The sequence below is a fragment of the Lepidochelys olivacea genome (genome assembly GCF_965140295.1).
Source record: "Lepidochelys olivacea isolate rLepOli2 genome assembly, chromosome: 17".
NCBI lineage: Eukaryota > Metazoa > Chordata > Testudines > Cheloniidae > Lepidochelys > Lepidochelys olivacea.
The window spans coordinates 9,284,600-9,310,766 of NC_140427.1; the positions used below are offsets into that span (position 1 = coordinate 9,284,600).

The 26,167-nt window shown below is 39.7% G+C and overlaps 1 protein-coding gene across 3 annotated transcripts in view; it reads right to left on the minus strand.

Moving 5' to 3' along the window:
* NF1 (neurofibromin 1) overlaps window positions 1-26,167 on the minus strand; it is a 168,252-nt gene that overhangs the window by 74,502 nt on the left and 67,583 nt on the right. For 2 of the 3 annotated variants that reach the window (XM_084650627.1, XM_084650625.1), the window contains 6 exons: window positions 24,854-24,916; window positions 20,200-20,358; window positions 18,500-18,597; window positions 18,187-18,333; window positions 17,547-17,693; window positions 16,051-16,161 (listed from right to left, as the gene is read on the minus strand). In XM_084650627.1, coding sequence (XP_084506753.1) covers window positions 16,051-16,161; window positions 17,547-17,693; window positions 18,187-18,333; window positions 18,500-18,597; window positions 20,200-20,358; window positions 24,854-24,916 — 725 coding nt within the window. The remainder of the gene's footprint in view (window positions 1-16,050; window positions 16,162-17,546; window positions 17,694-18,186; window positions 18,334-18,499; window positions 18,598-20,199; window positions 20,359-24,853; window positions 24,917-26,167) is intronic. The other variant, XM_084650626.1, reaches the window with a different exon arrangement.

A 26,167-nucleotide genomic window follows, 5' to 3' on the forward strand; every position in this document is an offset into this window, starting at 1 on the left:
CACACTCGCACTTCAGAAAGCGCTGCCATGTTTCCAGTGTAGCCATGCCCTTAGAGAGCTCACAGGGCAGTTTATGAACATAGCAAGCTAAATAGACAGGCCTTGCACTTAGCCAGGAAGGCAAGTACTCGGTCCCACGTTAAAGCCACAGAGTGAGTCAGAACTGAGCACCCCAAACAATTATGCCCTTCTATAAGCCCCCTTGTGTTTAAATCTAGAAATTATTAGCTCATGCACCTCAGCTGACCTGGTGGGGTCAGGGGTTCTCAGATAACCAGAGCCTTGGCCATATATTATTCACTCTCAAAACCAACATCCTACTGAGCAAAGAAAATACTTTTCACCGATAATTTCATCTCTCAAGCTTTTGATGATAGTATCCAAAAAGAAATATTCTCAACCATCTCTAAAATAGACAGCAAATGAACATTAGTGGTAGCGAGGCATGAGGGAGCTTCATGTTGCCCTTTACTTGCCACTCCTCATGGTTCTCTTTCATATATAGTGGAAGACTTCAGAGATATGGCTTCGAGGGCAGAGCTTCTAGCTATTAAGCAATAAAGGCTGTAGGCCTTGCTGGAGCCCTAGGCATAGCTGCTAGGGTGAACCAAAGTAGGCCTGAGCTTGGCAGAATAGTAACATGCCAGGTATTAGGTAACCAAGTAAGCACATTCCTGGCCTGAGAGGATGGAACAAAAACACCCAGAGCTCTCAGATCACTACATACAGATACATACCAACAGATTGTATAGGAACACATTGACGCCCCCGTAAGAGAAGGATGGAATGACAGGATAATGGATGAGGATGTTTTGTTCAAACTAGCAAGTTCAAAGTACAGGATATTAATGAACAGCATATAAAATGTAATCCGTAACTTATTTGTATCAATGGATAAAAGTAAAGTGGAGGGAGGGGTACCTTTGTACTGGCCTAGGGGATAAGATTATGTTATGTTAGCTGAGCTGGTACCTTATTGCGGGCATACATGCGTTAGGGTACACGTAGCGCCTATGAGTTAAATAATTCTGTGCTTTGATGCCAATGAACCTGGCCGAGTGCCTTCGCCACTGAACTGAGCCTGTGGTCTTTTTGTAGGAGTAACGTGACATCTGCTGAATCAAAACATGGCACTCCCTCCTAGTTCAGCTAACACACGGCTGAATCAACACACGGTGCTCAGAGAGCAGCAGCACAAGCAGCATTAACAACACAATGCTTTTGTGCACTAGCACAGAACCAAAAAAGAGAAAACTAAAAACCAAACCTGATATTTCTATTTTGCTAAAGCTTAATATAAAGATCACCAGAGAGCCTATGAATAAAGAGAGCATACAAAGTCAAATTGAAATGGAGATTACTAAAGTAATAGATTGGTAAAAGAAAATATAACAATACACAGAAAAAGAGATAACGGGGACGGTGGGTTATCAAAATTATCTTTGAGTACCGGGCATTAAAAAAGGAACAGCGATCTCAGTGATGGGTGCAGAAAGACAACGACAAGTAAAGAACTGAAGTGATAGCCACAAAGTGTTTCAACAGTTGTCACTTTGGATGGTTGATTTAATTAGAGGAACTAGTGGTCATCCCAACATCCTGGAGGAAGAGAACTTGTGGGCCAGAAGCAGAGAAAGCTCTGTCTCTTGCAAGTAGAAAGCCAGCTTTGAGGCTGACAATTTCACTGATCCAGTGGAATGGAGCTGTAACAGGAAGTTGTGATCATGAGAGGCGAGTGGTTCCTCAGATAACATGGGCGAGTCCCACGTACCGTTTTTGAAGAGGTGGCTTAAGGACAGAGGGACCAGTTTGCTGTGTGATGCAGGAACCCAGAAGAACAGTTGTCACTTTCCCCAGTTAGTTGTACGCCATGGAAAGTATCGAAGACTAATCTGTTACTAACAAAGCTTGGGACTGAGACCTCCTAACAACTGAAAAGTATAAGAGGTGAGATGTGGAAAAGAATATTGTGCTAAAAATGATAAATAGCTAGAACAGCAAGTATGGATTATTAGGAAGAGAATGAGCACTTACTCTGGTGAGGAGGTGGGTACATTGCTCAAAGTTTGGGAGGGATGGGTTAAGCTATTTTACACAGTATTTTCTGGGAAAACAAACTTAAGGTCAATAAAACTCTACAGGGCAAAGTGATAGTGTTTAAAACCATATGCCAAAATATTTTTTCCTGTTTGATGGATGTTGGACTCTGCCATCAACAATTTCACAGACAGAGGAATCTCCTTATCAGCCACCTAGTAATATAATATTTGGATGCTAAAATTTTGTACCCAGCAAGAAATGCTAGAAAATCTTCACCCAAAAACACGGCATTATTGTACAAGGAGTCCGATTCTGGTTCAGTTAGATAGGAATAACTTATTGCAATCACTGTATCATAAGACAGCCAATCAGCTTCTGCAAGATGTCACATATCAGTGATGAGATAAGCTCACCAGGGACAAAACCTTGTCCTTCCACTGTGTGTCTATTGCTATAGAGAGAAGCCTGTCCATGGTGCAATCCAAGAGGCTGGGGGTCTCCACCTGGACCAGAGAGCACAGGATTTTTGTTGCAGAACGGTTATTCAGGATTGTTATGCTGATGGAACAGAACCATGGAAATGGGAGTTAAATAATTCTGTCTATTTTTTTCTTCTAGAGTTGTCCTAGTTCAACTACTAGTAAACTCCCAATTAAAAAAATCCTGAGTGTAGTGTCTCCTACTTGGCTTTATGAGTTCACCTTTTTCAACTTTTATGTAGGAATATATGAAGATTCAAGTTTATACACCTGATCTTAGGATCTGTTAGTTAAAAATTTGTTGACGGCCTGACAGGCAAATACTCCCCCCCTGTGGACATGTTATGAAACCCAGTTTATACCTTCATTCAGCAGAGCATAAAACAATGACAATAAAACTGTGCAACTATTGCTGCCCTTCAAATGGCTGTGGGTACACATGACACAAACAGCTCCCTTGGGCTTTTCTTGGCTCATCGCTGACTTGTCCAGACTTGATGGTGCTTCAGATTTGTGGTAAGTGACAGCTTCAGATTTCTAGTAAAGTCACAGTGGAACAGAGGTGGCATAGCTGCAGGACTACATTCACTGCCACCTAAGGGGAGCTGCACAGATAAATCACTATGATTCATAATGTTCCATAGCAACTTTCATCCAACGATTACTAAGTGCTTTACAAAAGTGCACGTTATCCCTAATTTTCAGATAGGGAAGCACTAGGTTGAATGACTTTCAAGTCAGAAATAAAATCCAGGTCTTCTGACAGTTTGTCACACTATCCACTGGACAACACTTATTTTACATTTCAAATAATTAACTTATTACTCTTTCTGGTAATCTGTCCAAGCCAATATGGCAAATGCATTTCAAATGGTATTAAGTTTGTTCACTTAGCAGTGAAATCTTGATATTCAACGTGCAAGGGCACAGGGTGCAATCTTTGAGACATACAGTAATGCATTAAAGAAATATCCTCTACTCCTTCTGAAGTTTGGGATCCTCCAAATATTCCATTAAGCGTTCTACACCTTGCAGGATTGAGCCCCGTAATGAATATCTATTAACACACTGAATGACTTGAAATTTCTCAGTTGCAATACTGACAAACTTTGTAAAGTTCAACAAATGGAAACCACAGTTACCAAACAAACAACTGAACTCAAGTGTTTCCTGGTACACCACAAATCAGCCTTTTACTTCGACAACAAGTTTGCATGCAGCCCCCGGACTGCGACCATCTCTTTCAACTTCAGATATTTGTTCACCCAAAACAAATGCTGAAAAGCAAAAATGGGACTTAATTGTTAAAAACGAATGATGAGAACAATTTTCTGGTACAGTAGCTGGTTTTAGTGACAGACTCCATATTTTTGTTAGCAGCTCAGCTACTTCACTTAAGCTTTCAGTACTCTTGGATGCATACCATGAAGTCCAGGTGACCTGCTGATCAATTTGCTCAGAACCTTTTTTGGGGGGTGGGGGGGGTGTGGGAAGAGGAATACCTCAAGTCTGACAATATCCCAGTTTTATTACCAGAAAAAAAACACAGTACATATGGGATCGGTATCTCTCCAACAGAAAAAGAACCCAAGAAGCATTTGCTAAGGATGCCTCACAAATACAGATTTAAACGAGTATTTGGGGTCCCCAGTGAACAAGAGATTAACATTTTAAAACAACTATTTAACTCTTAAATTCTTCCCTTCCTCCTCCTTTCTGTAGAGATGCCCATGAGATTTATTTTTGCTTTAAGGAAGGGACACTTTGGGCCTAAACATGCTGATGGTATCCCTTCAGCACCATACCTCAAAATGCACACGGAAGAGTGCATCACATACGGATTAGTTTCCCTCGAACTGCCAGCATTCCAACGGAACACTGATGAGGGATGGGCAGCTGTCAGCCAGGAAAGGGTTAAGATGATTTTAATTGCTGCACTAAGTAAAACCACTAGGTTGCTTAAGTGCCCAATAGCTGTCTATTCAAAAAAGTTCAAACATCTCAGCATCTATGTCCCTAGACAACTTCTAACATGAAGGCAATTTTAAGCCTGAATGGTTATGCTATTTATTCTTTTCCCAGAATTATAACATTACTTTTATGTAATGAATTAATTGTAGACACCTTTGCTTCAGTGCTTTCAGAGTATACCACAAGATAAAGTGCTGGTAAATGTTATGCATATGTAAACACTCCCCCATTATTTCCAGGAATTAAAGAACTCTTCTCTTCAAACGAAGAGGCTTTTTCATACATTACTAATGAGGAATATACAAACAACGTGTCAAATCATTTTACAGAAGACGTACTGTATATGCTGGAGCTGGATCTGTTCCTTTACACAGTTATAGCCCAGACAGCATGAACTTTGTTAGATGGATTATTTATCCATGGCATTTGCACGCCCAATTTCCTGCTTGAAGTAGATGAGCAGCTAACTTATGAATTTTATGTTCCTTGACATGAAATGAGGCAGTTTGTGCTGGGGAAAAAAACTGGAGAGAAAGATATGGCAAACAAACAGTCTTTTATTGTTGGTTGAAATCAGGTGTTTAATAAGACACCAGAGATATGAACTTAAGAACAGGCCCTGTCTTCTGATGTAAATGGAGGGGTCTGAAACACAATGGCTCTCACATCGAAGGAAAAGGTAAAAGAAGAAATGGAGGAAACTGACTGCAACTTTTTTTCCTCTAGCCCTGTTCCCATTCCCTGTAAGCTCCTCTCTCCTCTGAATTGTTCTGTCACTTCGAGGAACCTGTCTGAAATCTTATTCTGCCAAAAGCAGAAAAGATTAAAAATATCTGGCAGTTCAACTATGAATGAAGAGAGAAGTTCTACTAAGAAGCTTTCCTACTATCCTAGTAGTGCTGGACCATTTATGAACACGATATTTCATTTGAACCCTACAGCTTCTGGAGTTATATCCTGGGCAATTAGCTACACTTCAAAAACATTCTCATCATTGTTTTTATCCACTTCACTGGCCATCTCTCTTTAGAGTTAGGGTAAAATACTCTTCACTGCCATCAAAACATCTTCCTTTTACTGTACCTTATAAGTTGGGCTAGGTTTATCAGAAAATGTGAAAAAGTTTAGTGCAGACGCTACAGCTGAGCTCTTCGGATGAAGTGTCACACTGAGGCTCCTATCGCCAGTTTTTAAAGGCTATCCATTCAGGTAAGAATTAAGAATTCCAGAGCATTTTTCGAAAGAAAAAATGATATCCGCAGTCCGAGCCAATATTCCCTTTGTCACAAAGATTCCAGCAACCAAGGTGCACCTGTCACATTTACATACACAGCCACTAATTCCAGCATTCTATTTTAAATTACATTATTCAGTGTGCTGCGCCTCCCAAATATTTATCCCCCCGGGGCTAAAGGATGTGTGTGCTACCAGGAGAGAGAGAAAACAGATGAAAGAAACATTCAATTTATTTTCCTGCATTTTCTCATAGGCCTCCCTCCCATGGTCACAATTACAATGAGAAAGTCCCTACGTTTTTTTCTCTTGCCCATTCCCAGCCCCATTCTGCATAGACACGCCTTCATTGTAAGTGTGAACATGGCAGGGAAGCTGCACCACCTGGTAAAAACACTTATGTTAAATGTATTCCTCTGCAATGCTTACATGCTGTTTCTGAAAAATATATCGAGTATAGTAATAGCTCTGTACTGTGTCCAGCCTGAGTAATTTGAAACACAGAAGGTAGAAAACCACCACAGAACAGAACCAGAAATATCCTCTACTTCTGTAACTAGGGTTGCCAAATTTCTAACCCCACAAAACTGAACACTCTAGCCCCGCCCTGTCCCCAAGGCCCTGCCCCACCCCTTCCCTGAGGCCCTGCCCCCTGCTCACTACATTCCCCCTCCCTCATTGGCCCACCCTCACTCACTTTCACTGGGCTGGGGCAGGTGGTCAGAAATGAGGGGTTCAGGGTGAGGGAGGGGGCTCTGGGGTGGGGCGGAGGAGTTTGGGGTGCTGGAGGGGGCTCCAGGCTGGGGGGGTGGAGCAGAGGGGTTTGGGGTGCAGGAGGGGGGTTCTGGGTTGGGGGGGGCTCATGGCTGGGGCAGGGGGTTGGGTTGCGGACTTACCTCCGGTGGCTCCCAGGCAGCAGGGGGGACTGAGGCAGGCTTCCTGCCTGTCCTGGCACCACGGACTGTGCTGCGCCCCAGAAGCAGCTGGCAGGTCCGGCTCCTAGGCGGAGGCGTAGCAGGTGGCTCTGCGCACTGCTCTCACCCGCAGGCACTACCCCCGCAGCTTCCATTGGCTGTGGTTCCCGGCCAATGGGAATGCAGAGCCGGTGCTCGGGGCAGGGTACGAAGCCCCATGCATTCCCCTCCCCCTCCCCCCCAGGAGCTGGACCTGCTAGCCACTTCTGGGGTGCAGCATGGAGCCAGGACAGGTAGGGACTAGCCTGCCTTAGACCCACAGCACCCCTGACTGGACTTTTAACAGCCCGGTCAGCGGTGCTGACTGGAGTCCTTTTCGAGCAGGTGTTCCGATCGAAAATTGGACACTGGGTCACCCTTCCTCTAACCTGGAAGTGTTCCTGCAAACATTTTGTTTAAATTCTGATTAATTCTGAAGGAAAAAGTATGTTCTAAAATATATTTGTATAAACACCAGGGATAAGTCATTTCTGGCAGGGATGAATGGGTATCACTCAGAGGAGGGAAAACTATCAGAGGAAAAAAGTGACTCCAGCTCACCCTTCAAAATGGTGGTGGAACTCTAACATGGAATCCTAAGAGTACATTCCAACATATCACTGACTATTCCTCTTTTCACAGGACAAACAGGACTTTTTTCAAATAGGCACCAAAATTAAGCAGATTAAGTCTCATATTGGACTGCCAAATTACTAGCTGTTCTGGGAATCACGTATTAACATTTTGGGGAGAATTTTGATGTCTGTGGCAGACTCTACCCAAAACACTGGCATTAAGAACATCCTTGAACAAATGGTTATCAGAAGAACTCACCAGCATGACAGATTCATTTCCATGCCTAACTTGTATGCAATGGTCTCTCCCACTGAAGATGCTGCAGCTTGTTTAGTAAGACAATAAACTACCAAATTCTTTAAAACTCCACTGAATTTAGCATACGTATTTTAACATCTTGTCTTCACACAATGTTTCACTGATTTAGCTACAAGTAAGTTTAATAGATCTATCTGGTTGAAATGGATGCAAAACCCTGTACGGACATTCTTAATTCTATTTATTCCTGGCTTATATCAATTTAGCTTAAATCTGCCTGGAATCAAAGTAAGCTAAATCAATCTAAACCAGGCATAAACTGAATTAAGAATGTCCACACAGAATTTTGCATCTGTTTAACTAAATTAGTTAGTTAACTCATAACTAGAGTTCAAGATGTGTGGTCCCTATCTGTATTCCACTGTAGGTACACCATGCACTCCATGTGCCTAAGAATCGAGCTTTCTAGCAAGTAGCATCCATTAGTCTGCTCTCATGAAGTTGCTTTCCTTGAATGTGTACCAAAGTTTCACCTCTTACCCAAAATCAAGAAAAATCTGAAGCAGAGGAGAAGGAAGGTGGGAAGTGGAATACAAATCAGAACCACACATCTCGAAGAACTCCAATTAAAAACGGTAAGTATATCTCTTTCCTCTTTGAGTGACGGTCCCTATGTGTATTCCACTGTGGATAGCTGAAAAGCAGTCATCAGAGAAGAGGAGGGTGTAAGGATGCAGATGGTATGGCTGCTTGTAAAGCTGCCATCAAAAAGTCAAAGTGGACTTCTAGTATCTCTAGGAGTCTCCGTGAATATGGAGGAGATGGAGCAGCAATGAGGCCAATGTTATAATTTCTGCACTTGTACCTGTGAGAAACCAGCTCTCTTGACAGAGGAAGATAGTGGAATTGTCCCATCCGTGGTGTGCTGCTACTATGGAAAATACTTTTATGAAGTCTCTGGGTGCAGTTGCAAGGCTGAATGGGAGTACTCTGTATGGCTAGTGGTCATAGCCTGCCACAAATCTGAGAAAACTTCTGTGGGAAGGCCGAATATTGATGTAAAAGGAATCATCTTCCATATTGAGAGCTGTTAACCATATGTCTTTTTCTAGGGATGGTATTTATCAATGCCAATGTAACCAGGTGGAATTTTATCTTGCAGGTAAAGACACAGTCGTCACAGGCTGAGGATGGGTCTCAATCCTCTTGTCTTTCTGGGGACTATAAACTATATGGAGTAAAACTCTTTTCCTTGATGTTGAAGGGATACATTCTCTATTCCCTGTTGTAGGAGGGATTTCATCTCCTGAAGGAAAATCTCCTCATGAAAGTGTCCCTGAAGACAGACAAGGAAGGGGTTTCTGGAGACGTGGGGAAATGAAAACTATGGTGTATTTGGAACGGATGACATCCGTCTGTCTCTTATTGCCCTCCAGTTGTGGGGGAATCGTGCTACATGTCCATCAAAGCAGATTTCAGGTGAAGGTGACATCAATACTGGTTCGCAGCTCTTGAGCATCCCATCAGAAGTATCTTTTGGTTGGGGGAGAGGTTGGGTAGCTGTGGTAGGGGCGGATGGGGCAGTGTGTCTCTATTTTTACACCCTCTACCGTTTGCTTCGGGGTTGGTCTATATATGCCATGGGAGAGGAGAGCTGCCTTTGAGTCAGTCACTGAATGCAAAGACTGGTCTGTCTTCTGGTGGAAAAGACTGTTTTCATCAACGGGCAAGTCCTGCACAGCGCTCTGTACCTCCCTGGGAAGTCCTGAAGGGTAGCCTAGATTCCTGGCATGTCATTATAGTTGTCACCATGGATCTCAAAGCAGTACCAACAGAGTCGACTGCAGCTTGTAGCAAGCTTCTTGCCACTAATCTGCCTTCATCAATAGGGCTTGAAATTGGGCCCTATCCTCCTGAGGTAATTTATCTTTGAAGTCAGAATTTAGAGTAATTTAAAAAAAAAAAACACTTTGCCAGGAGGGCCTGATAGTTGGAGAAAGTAAATCTCTTCCCCCCACGCCGAGGTCTAAACATTTGGACTCTGCCAGCAGAGGGGGCCCTTGGTTTTGCATCTTTTGTGGCTGCTTAGATGACTAGGGAATTCAGGTCAGGGTGGGAGGGAAAAAAACCCTCTGCTCCCTTAACCAGGACAAAGGGGATAGGGGCTTTCTTAGCTGTACTCTTAGGGGTAGAGGCACAAGTGGCTGGCATGTACTATACCATTCTTGCCAGTTCCAATATGGTGTTGACTGGGAATACTAGTCTGCTAGCTCCCATAGACTTTAGGATGTCTCAGAGATTGTGGTGTAAGTCCTGCACCTCTTTTAACGGGATCTAGAGCTCTTCTACTATTCTCTGAAGTAGCTCTTGGTACTGTATGTGGCCATCGGGTAGAGAAGCTGAGGCTAGAGCAATCAGCTCATTAGGCAACGAAGATGAACTACGAGTTGGTACCAGTTAGTCTTTCTCCTCCTCCATAGTTCAGGTGGCTTCGATTGGTCTCTTGGGGAAGAAGGGTGGGTAGGATTCCCTATGGGATCAATGGACTCTAGGTCTCATGGTCCCCAATAAGGCTGATCCAATATGAAGGATCAAAAATAAGTTGTGGTGGTCCCCAAGGGCATTGGGTACAATTGATCCTGAGTGTGCGAATCCCCCCCACACACTTGAATGGCTGAGGCTGGAAGCAGGAGACTCTCAAACTTCTGTCTGGACTGAACTCCCTCAGTGGAGGAGGAGATGACTCCACTGAAATGTCTGACTCGCAGGAAAGTGAGAAGGTCAGGGTGAGGGTCAGATCCGGTTCCGTTAGTGATGCAAGTCAGTACCAGTGTCAGAAAACCACGGTTAGTGGATGGAATGGGAGATGAGCTTCTCCTTGTTATTAGATTCTCCCTGATTAGGGTTGATCCCAACAACAGGAGGGACTGCAAGATCAGGAGGATGAAGATATCCCGTGGTGTGGTGTAGGATGCTGAAGCCTTAGAAGGCTGTCTCTCTTTGCTATCTGCCACTGGAGTTGGTGTAAAACAAAACTTGGTAGTCGGTGGTTCCTTCTGGGCTTGCCACAGTACCACCAGTGATGGAGCCTCCAAGCCCCTGGTTACTGTCAATACCGTGGTTCACGACCCTTTAACTCTCTGTGCTTTGTTTTAGTTAGTATCAAGGTCAGTGTTGTAGGAGCCTTCCTCTTATGTGCCTTTTGATCATGGTCATGAGGCTTGGAAGGACCCACGTCCTTGTGTCCTGGATGCAAAGATTTGCTCAGCCTGGACAGGATCTCTTCTCTTAGAAGATATAGAGGGGATCAGCTCTTGCTTAGGGGATCAGCTCAATACTTTCGTAAGAAGGCCCAGATGAAGAGTCCTTCGCTCTAGTCGCTCTCACTCCTGTGTCATAACTGAACTAGGAAGCATGCTCTTCAATGTCCCAGGCAGATGTGCAGGGGGGTTTCCTGGATTCAGCTGAGGTTTCATGGCACATTCCATGGAACTTCTGAAGCCAGCGTTCCCATACCTGCTGCGTTCGGATGGGAAAGGAGCCGTGAATGTTGCACGTAGCAGAGATATGAGCTTCTCTAAGGCAGCAGAGGCAGCACTGGTGGCTGTCGCTGACCAAAAAGGAGCAGGGGCAAGAGAGAGAATTCTTAAAGCCCAGGAGCCTGGGTATAATTTAAGTCCCGAGGCAAGGAATCAGAAGATACCCCAGAGTGGAGATTCTAACTAACTACTAATCTAACTATGAAAACTATTAACAATAACTAACATAAAACTTGCAAATATTTATAGGAAAGAATGTCAAAGCGGATCAGCTCCTGACACTGGAGGATTCCAACTCAGGCCATGTGGTGGTAAGAAGAAACTGGAGTGGTGTCAGTCTGCACCACCCCTTGTATACCTCAGTATGGAACACAAGGAGAGCAACTGCAGAGGTGCAGACCAATGGACAATATTTGCTAGAATTCTCCAGTCTCCACTGCGTGCAGTGCATATGAACCCACAGGGGGATATACATAGGGACCAGCATGCAAAAAAGAACATGTCTTTAACAAAACTGCTGCAACTTTTGGTGTCGACAGGGCCTAAGGATTCTGTCAGAATAAATGAAAGTGAAATAATTGTAAGTAAATGGCATACTGTGTTAAGACTTGTAGGCTTGTTTCACAATCTAAGTGCTATGCTCACTTTACATCAATTTACCTTAATTACTTTAAGCTTTTAAGGAAGAGTTGTTTTTCCAGTTACCAGTGTAACCACAATGCTTAGACAAACCTGAGATTCAATTTCACTACTGCTAGTATAGAATTACTCATTAAATAGTAAAGCACTCTAGCAAAGCCACATTACGTACAATGAAGCTGCAAGGTGTTCCTAAGGAAACTAAACATTAATTGCACAAGCGATAATCTTCAATGGAACAATATTATTTTAATATTGGTTCAATAATATTTGAATAAAAATCAATAAAGCTCAAAAATGGCCATGTATTCATATGCCATCCATTTTAAATAACTTGAAATTTAATCTCATGTCTCCATTTTGAAATACATGAAACACACCAACTATGCTGAACTATTTAATGCAAGCTGGTTATCATAAGACATACACTGTTTATTAGTTGCTCATTTTCACAACTGATTTTTACAAGGTTACTCAATAGTCTCACTTCATACACAGCCATTCAAACTGCTAGCTGACTTTTCAATTCAGAAACTGAAAAGGCTTATTTCAGCCATGCTGTCAGCCAAAATGATGGCCATTCATTAGTCCTCAAAGAGCTAGATTGTGTCTCAAAAAAAAAATATCTTAAAAATTGTGGCATTTCTGCCAAAAGGGGTAAGCGGGGTGGAGACTGAATAGCACGATTCATCCTGTTCCCTCGAACTCCATGGAAATCCCTTGTATGGTAGTGAGGAGTATAGCTGGGCTGAGGGTGGGTGGAGTGATGGGAAGGCAATTCTCCACAGTATCACCCCCTTCAAGCCTCAGGTTTCCCTGCATAAGTTAATGCTGACCTTTTTTAGCATTTTCTTGTGTGGTTTCCCTCTCAGCACTATAGGCCTCACACGAGGCGGAAGATGAGGAGCCCAATTTCACAAGAGGCTCTCTGTGCTGCTTAGGCAGCATTCCCCAGCTCAGGTCATGCCAAGAGGATCCCTAAACATACAACTGGCCTACAGGATAGCCACTTCAAACTCATTTCTACACAATTATAAACCATGGGTGTAATCTAAGTCCCAAGGCAAGGAATCAGAAGATTCCCCAGAGTGGAGATTCTAACTAGTTGTACCAAATGGCCTGTGTGAAGTGATTTTAAAATGTGAAATGCAACATAAGTGCAAAGTGTTATTAAAATAATGGTGACTTCTTAATCATGCAGTTGTAACAAGTCACACATTTTCATTTCTTAAGTGGCCACACCAATGGATTTCTTGCACTGAAAAAGTCTTCCTAAATCTACAAAAACAATGAGGAGTCCGGTGGCACCTTAAAGGCTAACAGATTTATTTGGCCATGCATCTGAAGAAGTGGGGTTTTTTACCCACAAAAGCTTATGCCTAAATAAATCTGTTAGTTTTTAAGGTGCCACTGGGCTCCTTGCTGTTTCTGTGGATACAGACTAACACAGCTACCCCTCAAATACTTCCTAAATCTAGCAGCCTTTTCACTATGAAAGTAATTTAGCTTTAAGTTTTCAGCCATTTAGTACTTCACAGAGGTTTTAATGGTATGTAGCATGCATTTCCCCTGAAGTGATTGGGGGAGGGTTGTGTTTATTTACAAACTCTAATACTGTAGAGTATTCCGGAATGAGGAAAAAAACCTCAAAGTTTATTTTACTTCCTTCATTGATGTTGGGTTGAATTTTCGTTAGGTTTATGTTTGTTGCTCTGGAAATTAGAAACTCAAATGCAAATATTGGAGCCAACCGCTTTTAGCTTTTATGATGACATCTTTGGGAATTTATATATAAATGCAGAAACCAGTTGTAAATGTAGAGGCTGCGCTCAGATGGGTTCTTCAGAAGCTGTTATCTACTTTCACCATAAGAAACTGAAATTGGAATAAGGTATGGATTATTATCTTGTGGTAAAATTAAGTAAACATCTACCAACAGTAAGCTACCTACCTGTTGAATTTTACACTGGTACCTACAGGTTGAGAGTCAATAATTTTATCTTGGAAACAGACAAAAAATATTGTCATTGTACAACAGGTGTTATAGATTTGGTTTCTTGGTAAAATACTTCATTCTACTTTGCATCACTGCATGTTTAATGCAAGGAAAATTTTACAAAGTGTACAGTTAAGAATGATGAAAAATGATAAAACAAAGAAGTAACTTAGGGATATTAACTGATTCAACTGAAAAATAATCTAATAGTTAGCATGACAGAACAGCTCTTCCTTTAAAAATATCTACTTCATATCAGCAAAGCTCGAGAATGCCAGACAACGTGAAAATACTATGTGAAATGTTTAATACAGACAGAAGATGCTGTTGAAATTGTGCTGTGTAGTCATGCCTCATGTTTTTAAATGAGGCTCGTTTAGTCACCCCAGAAAATACAACAACGGTGACGACCATGATTCCTAGCTTCTCTGCAGCAAAAAGATGACTGCCAACACTAAACCTATGAATGGAACCAGCAGCATTAAACCAAATAATCGAAGAGTCACTAATAGAGCAAGCACAATGCAGCATGGAGGCTCAGTAGCTATGGCCTTAACTCTCATGACTATTGCATCTTTTACCGTGTCCATCATTTGAATGTAACTGCTTGGTTAATTGTTATAAAAATAGTATTCATTACTTCCTAATCACTGGTTGAACAATCAAGTTCTGGAGTCCAAATTCTCTAAGAATCACCGTTCTGACGTCAATTAACCTCTATCATTTCAATATGTTCTTCACTATTGTGAGAGTTTTAATATTGTGGAGCAGTAGCGGTACTATACTTATGGTTGCTAAATTAATGACCATGTTCGAATCAGTACTTTCCATTGGTAAAGTTATTAAATTACTCAAAATAGTATCAAAGTGTCCATGCATTTTATATAAAAAAAATTTAGAAAAAACTGTATGACTTTTTCCACTGTAAGAAATTGTAACAAGCTGATTGTCAAATAAAGCTCATACTCTAAATGTATTACAAATATTGGTAAGCTATGGAAATTAGTCTTATTACACTTGTTTTACCAAGCTACATTTTATGTATTAAAATAAGTATATGTATCCCCCTCAAAAGCCAAATTATGTAAATATGACCCTATTTCCTACGTATCTATCCTCATGTGCCCAATTCTAATAGAGTAACCAAAAGTTTTGGCCTAATAAACTCAGATAACCCTAAAAAGAGATGATGTTCCCTTTGCAAAAGTCCGATTGTTCTCCTGCAAGGGACACTGATATCTCAAATCCTTATACGTTCCACTTGTCATTCACACTATGGTTTTTTGTTTGTCAAGATCTAGACTGCAACTTTATTTGGTTTGCATTTTTGTTGATGTTTAGCTTAAAGGGTAATCCTTTGTCAACAGTAAGTAATACCACTTAGTTACGCATAACTTTGTTAAACTGCAATCATTTCACTAATATTAGTAAAACTGATGTAAAAATTAAAAGATTACAGTGAAATACTTGCCTTGGTGATCTGAAAAGAATAATCCTGTGTCAGATATATTTCTTGAAACTTTCGACATTAGTGTAGTAAAAATTATCAATTATTTTAGTGAATTGTTCAAGTATGGTGAAAGATCAAAGTTAAAATATGCACAGTCCTGGGTTCTAATATTAAATATTTTGCAAAACTTGTAGTCTATTCTTCACTACTAAAACTGATTTTCTCCCCATTTCTTTAATCAGACTTCTGCATACATCATATGCACCACTCCATATACTAAATCCTTTCCTTATAGAAAGGAAGCAACTCAACACTAACGATCATGGATAAAATTTTCAAAAGTACTTAAGTGACTTATAAGCACAAGTTCCATTTTCCAAAACAACTTAAGCATCTGGGAGCATAAGTCCCAGGGACTTTCAATGAGTCTTAGGTCCTACCTGCCTCAATCACTATTGAAAATAGGATTTAAGTATTTTTCAAAATTTTATTCCATGACATGTTTTGCCACCTCATTTTGCATTTAAATTCCCAATTTTTCTCCTGCAATAAATTCTGAACAGAAGGAAGTTATTGATATGACTTAATATTAGTACCATCCATATGCACTGTGGGGCCAATTTAACATTGACCTTGAATTTTTCACCTCCTAAAGTAAAATGTAACCCTTTCACAATGAACTTTAATACATTTCACAGGCACTCAGACACTATGGGATTGGTGCCCATACAATTTATATCGATAAATTTCTGATCTAGGAAATTGGATGGCCACAAGAGTATAGTCTCACCTCAAATCTCAGATATGTTCACAAATTCCTGGTTGGTGAGAAGCACATATCTTCCTTATATGCACTTGCTGCTTTTGGTATTACAGTGGTTATTATAAGACAAGGGAAAGACAGAAGTTTTCTTACCGCCGAGCGATGTAGTAGAAAACAGGATTGCCAGCTTTTGATGTTCCAGCTTGATAGAAAATATTTAACGTTTTCAATGCCTTGAACTCCTCTTTTTCATGTACTTGGTGCCTAGAAATCAGCACAATTATTACTTTACATTGACATTTGTTCATAGATGTCTAAGGGAAAAACGGCCCATTTGCACTTTAAAAATTGTCTGAACATTTCATTAAATATTGTTAAGCAAATTTTTAACCACCACAACATCTGTTTTCTTAGAGTTTTCCATTTTACCAATGAGCCGACATTTTTTGGGGGGAAAAAATCATCACACCGCATGGAGTTTATTTCTCTATTTTTGAGTGGAAAAGAACTTAAACGTTTTAAATTTGGTTCTACCTCCCCCCCACCCCCCATCTCTCCCTCCAAAAGACCTCATTAGGTATGAAAGTACTTATGTATATACAGTAACTCCTTGCTTAACGCTGTAGTTATGTTCCTGAAAAATGCTACTTGTAAGTGAAATGTTAAGTGAATCCAATTTCCCCATAAGAATTAATGTAAATAGGTGGGGTTAGGTTCCAGGGACATTTTTTTTGCCAGACAAAAGACTATTGTGAAGCTTGGCTGAGGTGGTGAAGTCACAGGGTGGAAGGGGGTGGAATATTTTCCAGGAAATGCCTTACTGCTAAATGATGAACTAACACTCAGCTGAGCCCTCAAGCTGTAGCTCACAAAAGCTTATGCTCAAATAAATTTGTTAGTCTCGAAGGTGCCACAAGTACTCCTTTTCTTTTTGTGAATACAGATTAACATGGCTGCTACTCTGAAACACGTTGTTAATGTAGCCTCAAACTCTAAAAGGCAGCATGAATGGAGAGAGAGAGAGGTGCACTGCCCCTTTAAATACGCTGACCCCTAAGTACACTGCCTTTTTAAGTAGATCAGCAAGATGAGACAGCAGCTGCTGCCAGCAAGCTCCCTCGCTCTTCAGCCCTGTTGTGTCCCACTCCCACTCTGGAGATGGGGAGCAGGAGCGGGGAGAGGGGGATGCCCTGACATTAGCACCTCTCTTCCCCCCACCTCCTGCACAGCAAGCAGGAGGCTCCCGGGATCAGCTCCAAAGCAGAGGGCAGGAGCAGCAAGCAGCAGTGGGGGGGAGGGACAGCTGAACTGCCCGGCAATTGATAGCCTGCTGAATGACTGCCACACAGGGAATTTAGGGGAGCTGATGGGGGACTGCCGGTCCACCCTGGTTTCAAGCCCCCACCAGCTAGCTCAAACGGGCTGCTTTTTCTGAAAGAAGTGGACAAAGCAGGCGGCTGCCAAACAACATTATAAGGGAGCATCGCACAACTTTAAATGAACATGTTCTCTAACTGATCAGCAACGAAACAACGTTAACCGGGACGACGTTAAGAGAGGAGTTACTGTACATGCTACATCAAAATTACAAGACTGATAGCTTAAAGTTTAAAAAAGCCAATTTTTCCAATGTTGAGTAGCTCCATTACCTAGTCATAAATTCTTCAAATTTGGAACTGGTGAGATTTAGACTGGACCAGTGTGTGTCCGCCACAGGCTTGTGCTCCGGTGGACCCAAGTAGGCAAGAAGAGTAGCCATTTTGTCGAAAGGTCGCCTTCCAACAGCTTTGTGATCCCTAGAAACAATACATTACTTACAAGAGACAACAAATCCTACTTAGCCCTCAGGCCCCCTCCTGATTTTGGTCCAGTAACTTCCCTTTACCACGAATGAGCTGGTTGTGCGTCCCAAGTATTTTTAGGCAAGTGAAGAATGTTAAATTTTTTATTGCAGGTTTAGTGAACAACTATAAGAAATCTGTTCACAGTAGAAAGCATAATTCATGCACAGGTCTCAATATGAATGAGACATAGGCAAACAAGTAGATTACTGAAGTGGCTTACAGTAATATGAAGAACTGCAATGGAAAGTTATGGATATTGCAAACTGAAGGTCTCCTCAGACAAAATAATTCATAAGAGAAGTAGGTTAGTACAATGTTCTTTTAAGTAATAGCTAATGAATGAAAGTCAACCTGCCCATGCCAATCCCCAGGATGTGAATTAATTGATTTGTCATCTTGAACTGTAATTGCATTGATAACTCCCTCCCACATTCAGATCTTTTACCTGTTGCTGGAAAGATACTGGCCAATCTTCTCCTGATTGTTCCAAAGTAAACGGTGTAAGGCAAGTACGTTGCCATCACTAATGAAGGAGAGACTGTGATTGACAGTGTCACTAGCAGGACAATCAGATGCAATATCAAGAAAAAACCTAAAGGGAGACAGAAAACCAATTGCTCCGATTAGCAGGGAAAAATCAGTCCAGCAGGCTGACAATAGGTCACAGAGCCATGAGAAAGCATTTTTCTGTTTGCTTTCTATATTTTTACATAAGATGTGTGGTAAAAATTCCTCAGGTAAACTACCAGTGGGATTACCTTCGTGCTGCATCAAAGTTGCTTTTTACAAAGTCATTAAAAGGCCGCATATGTTCTTCTTTCGTAAACAAGACATGGTTGGCAATACTTTGAAGTATCTAAACAGTAAAATAGAAAATAGAATTGTTAAAGGCACACAGAGGTTTTACACATTACACTTAATCCAGCTGTACCAATGAAACATCTCTTCCCACTTTGGCAGATTCATCCACTTCTATTTATCTATGAAAATCCACAGGGGACACACAAAAAGGCTGTTGAACAACCCAATTAATTTCAATTTAGTAGACTGTGCCCACTGCAGCCTTTATGCAAATAAATCTTTGTCCAGTTGGCTGGAAGAAAAGGGGTGTTTGCACCTTTAAAGGCTCCCTTTAGTAGTGAGAAGGGGGAAATTTTACAGGAATGGACAGAAAGGGCAGGGAGCATGGGGCCAAGTCAGAACAAGCTCACTCCATTGCCTTTCATGTAGGCTTGAAGAATGAGGGGGTATTTATTCCTCTTGCAGCCATGGAATGGTGTTTTCTTCCCCCAAACTCTCAGTACTCGCATAACTACATTGATTAGTGGTCACTAGTTGAATCAAGTGTACAGGAAGAGAGTTTTTCAGCTACAAAATTCACTTACTAAGTGAGTGCACTTTGAGGTACTACTATTTCAAACAGCCCAACTTGCTGTGCAGTAAGGGTATGTCTACCCCGCACTTAAAATCCCATGACTAGCTTGAGCCAGCTGACGTAGACTTGCAGGGCTCAAGCTAAGCGGCTGTTTAACTGCAGTAAAGATATTTGGGCTGACTACAGGCCACAGGCCCACGAGAAAGCCTGGTTTCTATATTTTTATCTAAGATGTGTGGCAAAGATTTCTCAGGTAAACTACCAGTGGAATTACCTTTGTACTTCATCAAAGTTGCTTTTTACAAAGTCATTAAAAAGGTGTAGTCAGCCTTACTGGCTTTTCAACAACCTCCTATGTAGGTATATTTAGAGGCATCGGAGGCGTACTCAACATTAAAATATTTATATGACAGTAAGGCACATACATGTCAAGTTTTCTGATATACGTACATCCACTGAAATTCAAAACCTTCATGAGGCTTTGAAAATAATTTTCAGAAGTGAGGAACAGAAACTTAACAGGAACAAAAGGTTGAGTCGTACTACCTTTTAGACAGCAGTTAGCAGTGTGTCCTGCTTAATTTCTTGTGCCCTCACTTCTGAGCTATTAATTTTCAGTCAGAACTCTGCAGCTCAAAGCTTGAATTTTGCACAACTGTGCAAACAAGTCTTAATATTCTGACACAGAATTGTCCGAATTAAAAAACAGCAATGCAGGTCTGGGAGGCCAAACAGTATAGGGCTCTTTTATACTCAGGGTAACTTACAGGGTTACTGGGAAACATCAAAATATTTGTTTTTTATACAAATCTTTCCCCTCAAGAACTAGACTGAGATAAAGCCTGCACATTAGAATTATGATATATACCCAAGCATAGTTCAGAAACTGCAATTCAAATTAGCTGTAAAATTAATAGAAAACGTATACATTTAAACACTGAAGTCCTGGCTAGAGTAAACTTAAAGCTGAGATAAGTCTCCTTATAGTTTTTTTAAACAGAGAATTAAAGCCAAATTAAAATCACCTAGAAAACACAGTAAGTCCAAATAAAAATACAGAAACAAGCAAATTCAATCCTTCACCTTTGACATTAACTTCAAGCCCCTTTCAATTCTAGGTGGAGGCTTTTTATCTAAAATTCCTGCCTCATAAGGGGAGACAATTGCAGGATTGATGAACCTTAGGAACATGGCACTTCCAACTGCTCCAATGCTGTTCTGAGGAAACCGCTGGCTGACAACCTAAAAAGTAAAGTTGAGAATTATAAAGCTACAGTTTGAATTAAAGTAAAAGAGGAAGGAAAGCTGAAAAAAGTGTTCCGCTCTAGTCCCATTTTAAGTATTTATCAATCACTCCAGACCATAAACAGGACTATACAGGATTGATAAATTTGAGTAGGATTATGCTGATTTGAGAATATCGTTTAAATCCGGAGTTATAATGGCTTAATAACCTAGAGGAAGAACACCACCTTCATGATAATTAAGTGCAAGAGGAAGAGGGATTTTTAAAGCAGACGTACATAATTTTACTGCAAGTTTCATACACCCATCCCTATGTGGGTGAAATTATTTAGTAGAGGGTCAAATTGGTACAAATCCAAGAAGTAGTTTAAAAATAACTAGTCACTAAGAAAGTAATAATGTGGACAATTATTCCAACATATTCAAATATATATTATGTCCCAGTCAAAAACATGGGAAGTGTGTTTCTAATTTGTCAGATTTTTAAGATTACTCACAGAAGCCCCTTCACCATTAAAATTTACATTATAATGATTCTTGGGTACTTTTAACCTTGGAGGAAAGACTTCATTGGAACCTGAAAGAAAACTCGAAGAGGAGAAATAACTCACCATTTCAACAGTTTTGCCAAATGAAATGATACGATCAAGAACAGATCAGTTATATTGGTAAAGAGGAATTCTGCTATTCAACATTATTCTTAACTTGCACACATATACCCTTCCCTCTTATTCACTTCAGTGCCCAGCAAAATCATATAAAGATGGGGACAGAATTTGCTGAAAAACTGTAGATTTAGGTACTACTTTTGGGGACCCAATCCAAAATAGTTGGAATATTTTGTAGAATGAACAGAATGAAATATATGGAAAGAAAAACTAAGTCTTCTCAGTTATTACCTAAAGAATCTTTGTATTTTAATAAAAGGCTTATGAACTCAGGGGCTGAAAACAAAAACTTGTTACTGCTTAGAGTGCTAAACTGACTGGAAGTTAGTTCATCTGAAAAATCTTTGGAATGAGGTTTCTGAGAAATGCAGAGGTCTGAGGAGAACCTTCTAGACTGTTAAATGGAGTACATGTACTACGTAGACTTCTGAAATGCCATCTGAAGAACATCAGTAAGAATTATACTATGGAATTTTAGAAAAATCTCTTGTTGGGAATATGGTGAAAGATACTTCTGTAGATATGAAAGTTCATGCCCTTCAAACCTGACACTAGTTCTTTAAAGCACCTTTCCATAAAACTGCAGGAGGCTAGATATTAAAACAGGTTGATTTACTCATCTGGTCATCACATATACCAGTATGGTTTTTTGCTGTTCACAGGGCTTTTAATACAGTCCTAAAGTTCCCCAGCTTGATCTACCTTCTCTATTTTAAAATGAATGAAACTGAGGATAGACAATCCATGAAGAAATTGTACTGATAACTACGGATTACACGTAAATTACTGGCAGGCTACTAGAATAAATTCATTGCAAAAATCAATGCTGTCAAGGATAAATTACAAATAAATATTCATGACTATATATTTAGGATGGCTCCTTTATCAAGTTCTAGTTAAGGTCCCAAGAAGCAAACAGGGAATGCGATGGACCCAAGAGCATGTGTTTTTTCCAAATAGCCTGTGGATAGTATATATTGTTCTACAGCTTATTGTTTAGAAGGGAAGTGAAAAGAGAAATGCAGCAATAATGTTATTTTAATACAAATAAAGGTATCTTGTCACTGTGAATGTAGGTCTCCAGGATTCATGAGGACTTAAGCTGTCATGAATGCAGCTGAAACAACCATGGTGTGACCCCACAGCCTAAATTTTGCTATGAGTTTTTGTAGTATTATGTTCTTTAGTCCTTTAGTTTACTTGTTCTTGGTTTCTGAAACAGCAGAAGACACTGCAGAAAATCCCTTCAGGGTAGTTCAGAGGTCTCATTACCTTTCATCCATGAAATGTTATTGATGCTTAGTCTTAAGTACATTGAAGAAATGGAGTGGGGAGAAAGCACAAACGAGTTGTTAGTGTGGAAAAAGTACCTTCAAAAGGTAATTGACAGCACAGATTGAACAGGATCAGTGTGTGTGTTCTCATTTGCTTGTAGAAGAAGGCTGATAGAGATCTCTGAGAACACCATGAAGTTCAATAAGCTCACCAGGGAATATTTTAAACAGCTAATGATGAAAAAGCAAGCAATAGCTCAGGGACACCTCTGCCTATAAGAACTTTAAATGTCAATAGAAGTGTCTAATGAATGAGAAAGGCGGGTATCAAGGTTTAGGATTCCCAGGGGTGGTAGTGAACCTGCATCATTACAAGTAACAGGTGTACATGCTCTCCAGGCCTCAGAATTCATTTTCAAAGGGTAAAAGAACCTAGAATTCTTCCACATGTAAATTTTGCTGATGAAGAAGCGTGATGAATAACGCATGAAAACTTAACAGATTATAGTTTATTTTAAATATTTGAGTAATAGTTCCCATTTTAATTTATATTTAAACAGACTACTTACCCTGTTTAAAATAGCTTTTAGTTATCGAACCACAACTACTTTTACAAATATCACAAGTACCAAGAACCTTAAAACTTGAAGAACCCCCACCAAGAACAAGGATAGAATGTCACTATGATACACTATGTCAAAATAAATGAATATTGTTTTCAAAGGCAGTGCTTTCAAAAAAGTCAGTAAGTCACATAGAATTTTTTTAGTACTACAATCCATTAAAACATCACGAGTTCTGTATTAAAGTTTAAACTTCGATCAAAACCAGACTACTTTATCAGTAAACAGCAACAAAATTTGATTTCTATTAACCGCTATTGACCAAAAAGTCTTAAAGTATGAAATTTTACAATATTTTCAACAGCTTAAATTTTAATAGTCTCAAATCTCAGTAATTCATGTTCCTATAAATACTTTGCTTCAGACATCAAGTATTTATTAGTAGTGTAGCAATGCATACATCATTGAAAATTATTTATTAGCAGTGTAGCAATGCATACATCATTGAAAATCTATCAGTGTGGCTCCGAATAATTTAGATTAGATAAATACTGCCAAAAGAGCCAGCAGGAGAAAGCATTTTTTCACGGATCAAAAAGAGAACAGATTTTTAACAATAATTTCTCAATGGCAATGTTGTAGTAGTTTAAAAGAAAAAAAGAAAAGAAAAAAATGTTAGGACCAGAATAATTCTCCATCAGATAAAATTAAGAAAGGTCAACCTTTCCTCTGAAAAGTTTCAAATGTGCCTTTAGCCTTGCAATGTAAAGTTTAAAGACAATCCTATACAGATTCAGTACAAAGAGTACTGTTCTATTTTTCAAAAATAGGAGGAAATAAATGACACTGTTTAATGTAAACTGCATCTTTTGCAAGAATAAATCTCCAAGAGTAAAATTTAGAATATTTAATCCCGTTTTCTTCCTAGACTCTATTTCAAAAAGATTTTTAAATTTAAATCCTTAAAAAAGTTTCAGGATAAAATCTAATCCTATTAAAGATGTTCTTAACACAGAATGACTGTCATGTAACTTCTAGTTCACCTGAAATGCCATGGAAAACATATCATTAACACATAGCACATATTAAAGACTTTTTCCCTTCACTTACAAACCCACAATTCTCAAGATTTCATCAAACACTGATTACCTTTTTCCAGAATAATGCCGTGCAGATTGCACTTTTTGCATACAAACATGATTAACACTCTGCTCAATTAATGCAAAAAAAAATGGGTGAGAATTATCAAAATGCTCAACTTGCATTTTTCCTTTATGCATCTTATTCTCCACAGCATTCACACACTGTAGGCAGAGATCACTCAAGACACAATAAATCTTAACTTCCAATTACATTACTATATCAACACACATTTTCTTGTAAGGAAAGCAAAAGCATAATACTCAATTGTCAATTTAAAATCTATTTTCTTTATCCCAGTACTGGCTTACCTTAGGAGATTTGCTCATTTTGTATAAGTACAAATGCTAAATTTTATTTGTTACTCACAAGGCAAAACTTAAGGGAAAATAAATAAAAAACAATTCACAAGACAATGAAGTGAAACTACTTTTCAGTGCACTATTTGTGTTAAGCTGAGTTTTCCCACTTCCAGGAAAAGACACATCTACAAACCAAGATGTTGAAATAAAGCAGACCTGGATTTTCCTAAAGTCTAGAAGTCATTTTCTTTTAACGTTTATTTATAATTGCAAATGGTGGCAAGGATAGAAGATCAGAATATTGAACATCAAGCAGTAAGGTTAAAAATGCCTTTTTGTTGACTCAAATAGGCACACAGAGAATATTTAAAATATAAACTTAATTCCAGTGTTAATTGAAATGAAAGCAATTTTTGTGCCAGAATTAGTAGAATGATTTTATAGTGAAGGTCAAATAGGCTAAGGTGAAGATGTTCTGAACAAACAGCAAAAGACTTTTGTTTTGCTTTGAAAGAAATGGCTAATAAAAAGTTCTCCAAACTTACTGATTTTTTGTTTTCCTTTTTTTCTTTTACGGTAGCTTTATTCAGTAGAGAGTGGCAAGTTGCCTACAGAACAGAGATGAGCACAAACAAGTCACAGCACCAACTACATACAGCAACAAAAACAATGTTGACTTGTACATAAAATTACACAATAAAATGTAACAAACATAACAAAAAATGAAATATATAAACTAAAGTTTGATGGAGTTTTTATTCCACATACTTATTTTACTACATCTTATTCACAAAGCACTAAATACCATGCAAGCAAATGTTGGGTTTCAATCATTTCTACTATTTCTGGCTAGGTTAAAATGCTTAAATTTGCTTATGATAAACAATATCAGGCATAAATTATTATATTCAGCTTTCAAAACATGTTTTGCCATACCCCCAAATATTTTTTAAATAGCATATTTCAAAAGTTTAACTTTTAGAAGGTCTACATCATTTTTAAAAATAATTTTTAGATTTAAATCTTCTCAAGTTTCTCTGTGTGTCCTTCAAATTTAGTTTAATGTATGATTCATATTCATAATTTTCTCATCTTAACGTAATTGGATCACAATCATGGTTTAAATTATTTTCATGGGTGCACAATATGGCACAAAGTTTCTGTAAATAAAGACTGAGAAAACCAGCAGGTCTTTGCAGAAACTGCTACAGATTTAAAATTCAAGAGCTTTGACTAGACTATGTTCATTTTTGAAATGCATCCCTGGTCAAAAGGGCCAGCCCAAGGCCTGTGCACCACCTCACACTGTGATTTAAGTCAGACAGTGGAACGCAGACCTTCTGTGCTGTTCCCTCTGCACAGAGGGCAACTTCACCAGTGAGGATAAAAGCCATGTCCTCCACATTAGCCGAAAATAACTGTTTTGAATAAAGCAGCAGTAACCATCAATACAGATTACAATAAAATAGCATTAAGGAGGAAACAGGGGCCACACTAAAATTTGGCATTTTGTTACAAGGAAGCTTACAAGACACTCTTTTAAAAAACAAAAAGCCCCACCCACAAGTCAGAATTCGGGTAGATACTAGAGCCCTGCACGGGATTATTTTTAATACCCGCTCCCAGCCTGCCCCACAATACCCATTCCCACCTATTATAGCAGCTGATCCTGCAGGATCTGCAGGATCCCATCCCACCCCACAATACAGACTCCCACTCCTTCCTGCTATTATGGCGGTAGGTCCTGTAGGATCCCAGTCCCACTGCAGGGCTCTACACTAGTTCCGTGCAGGGCTCTGGCAGATACCATAAAGTCTGTGTAACAGCCTACAAAATAAAAATGGTGGAAATTTACAGAA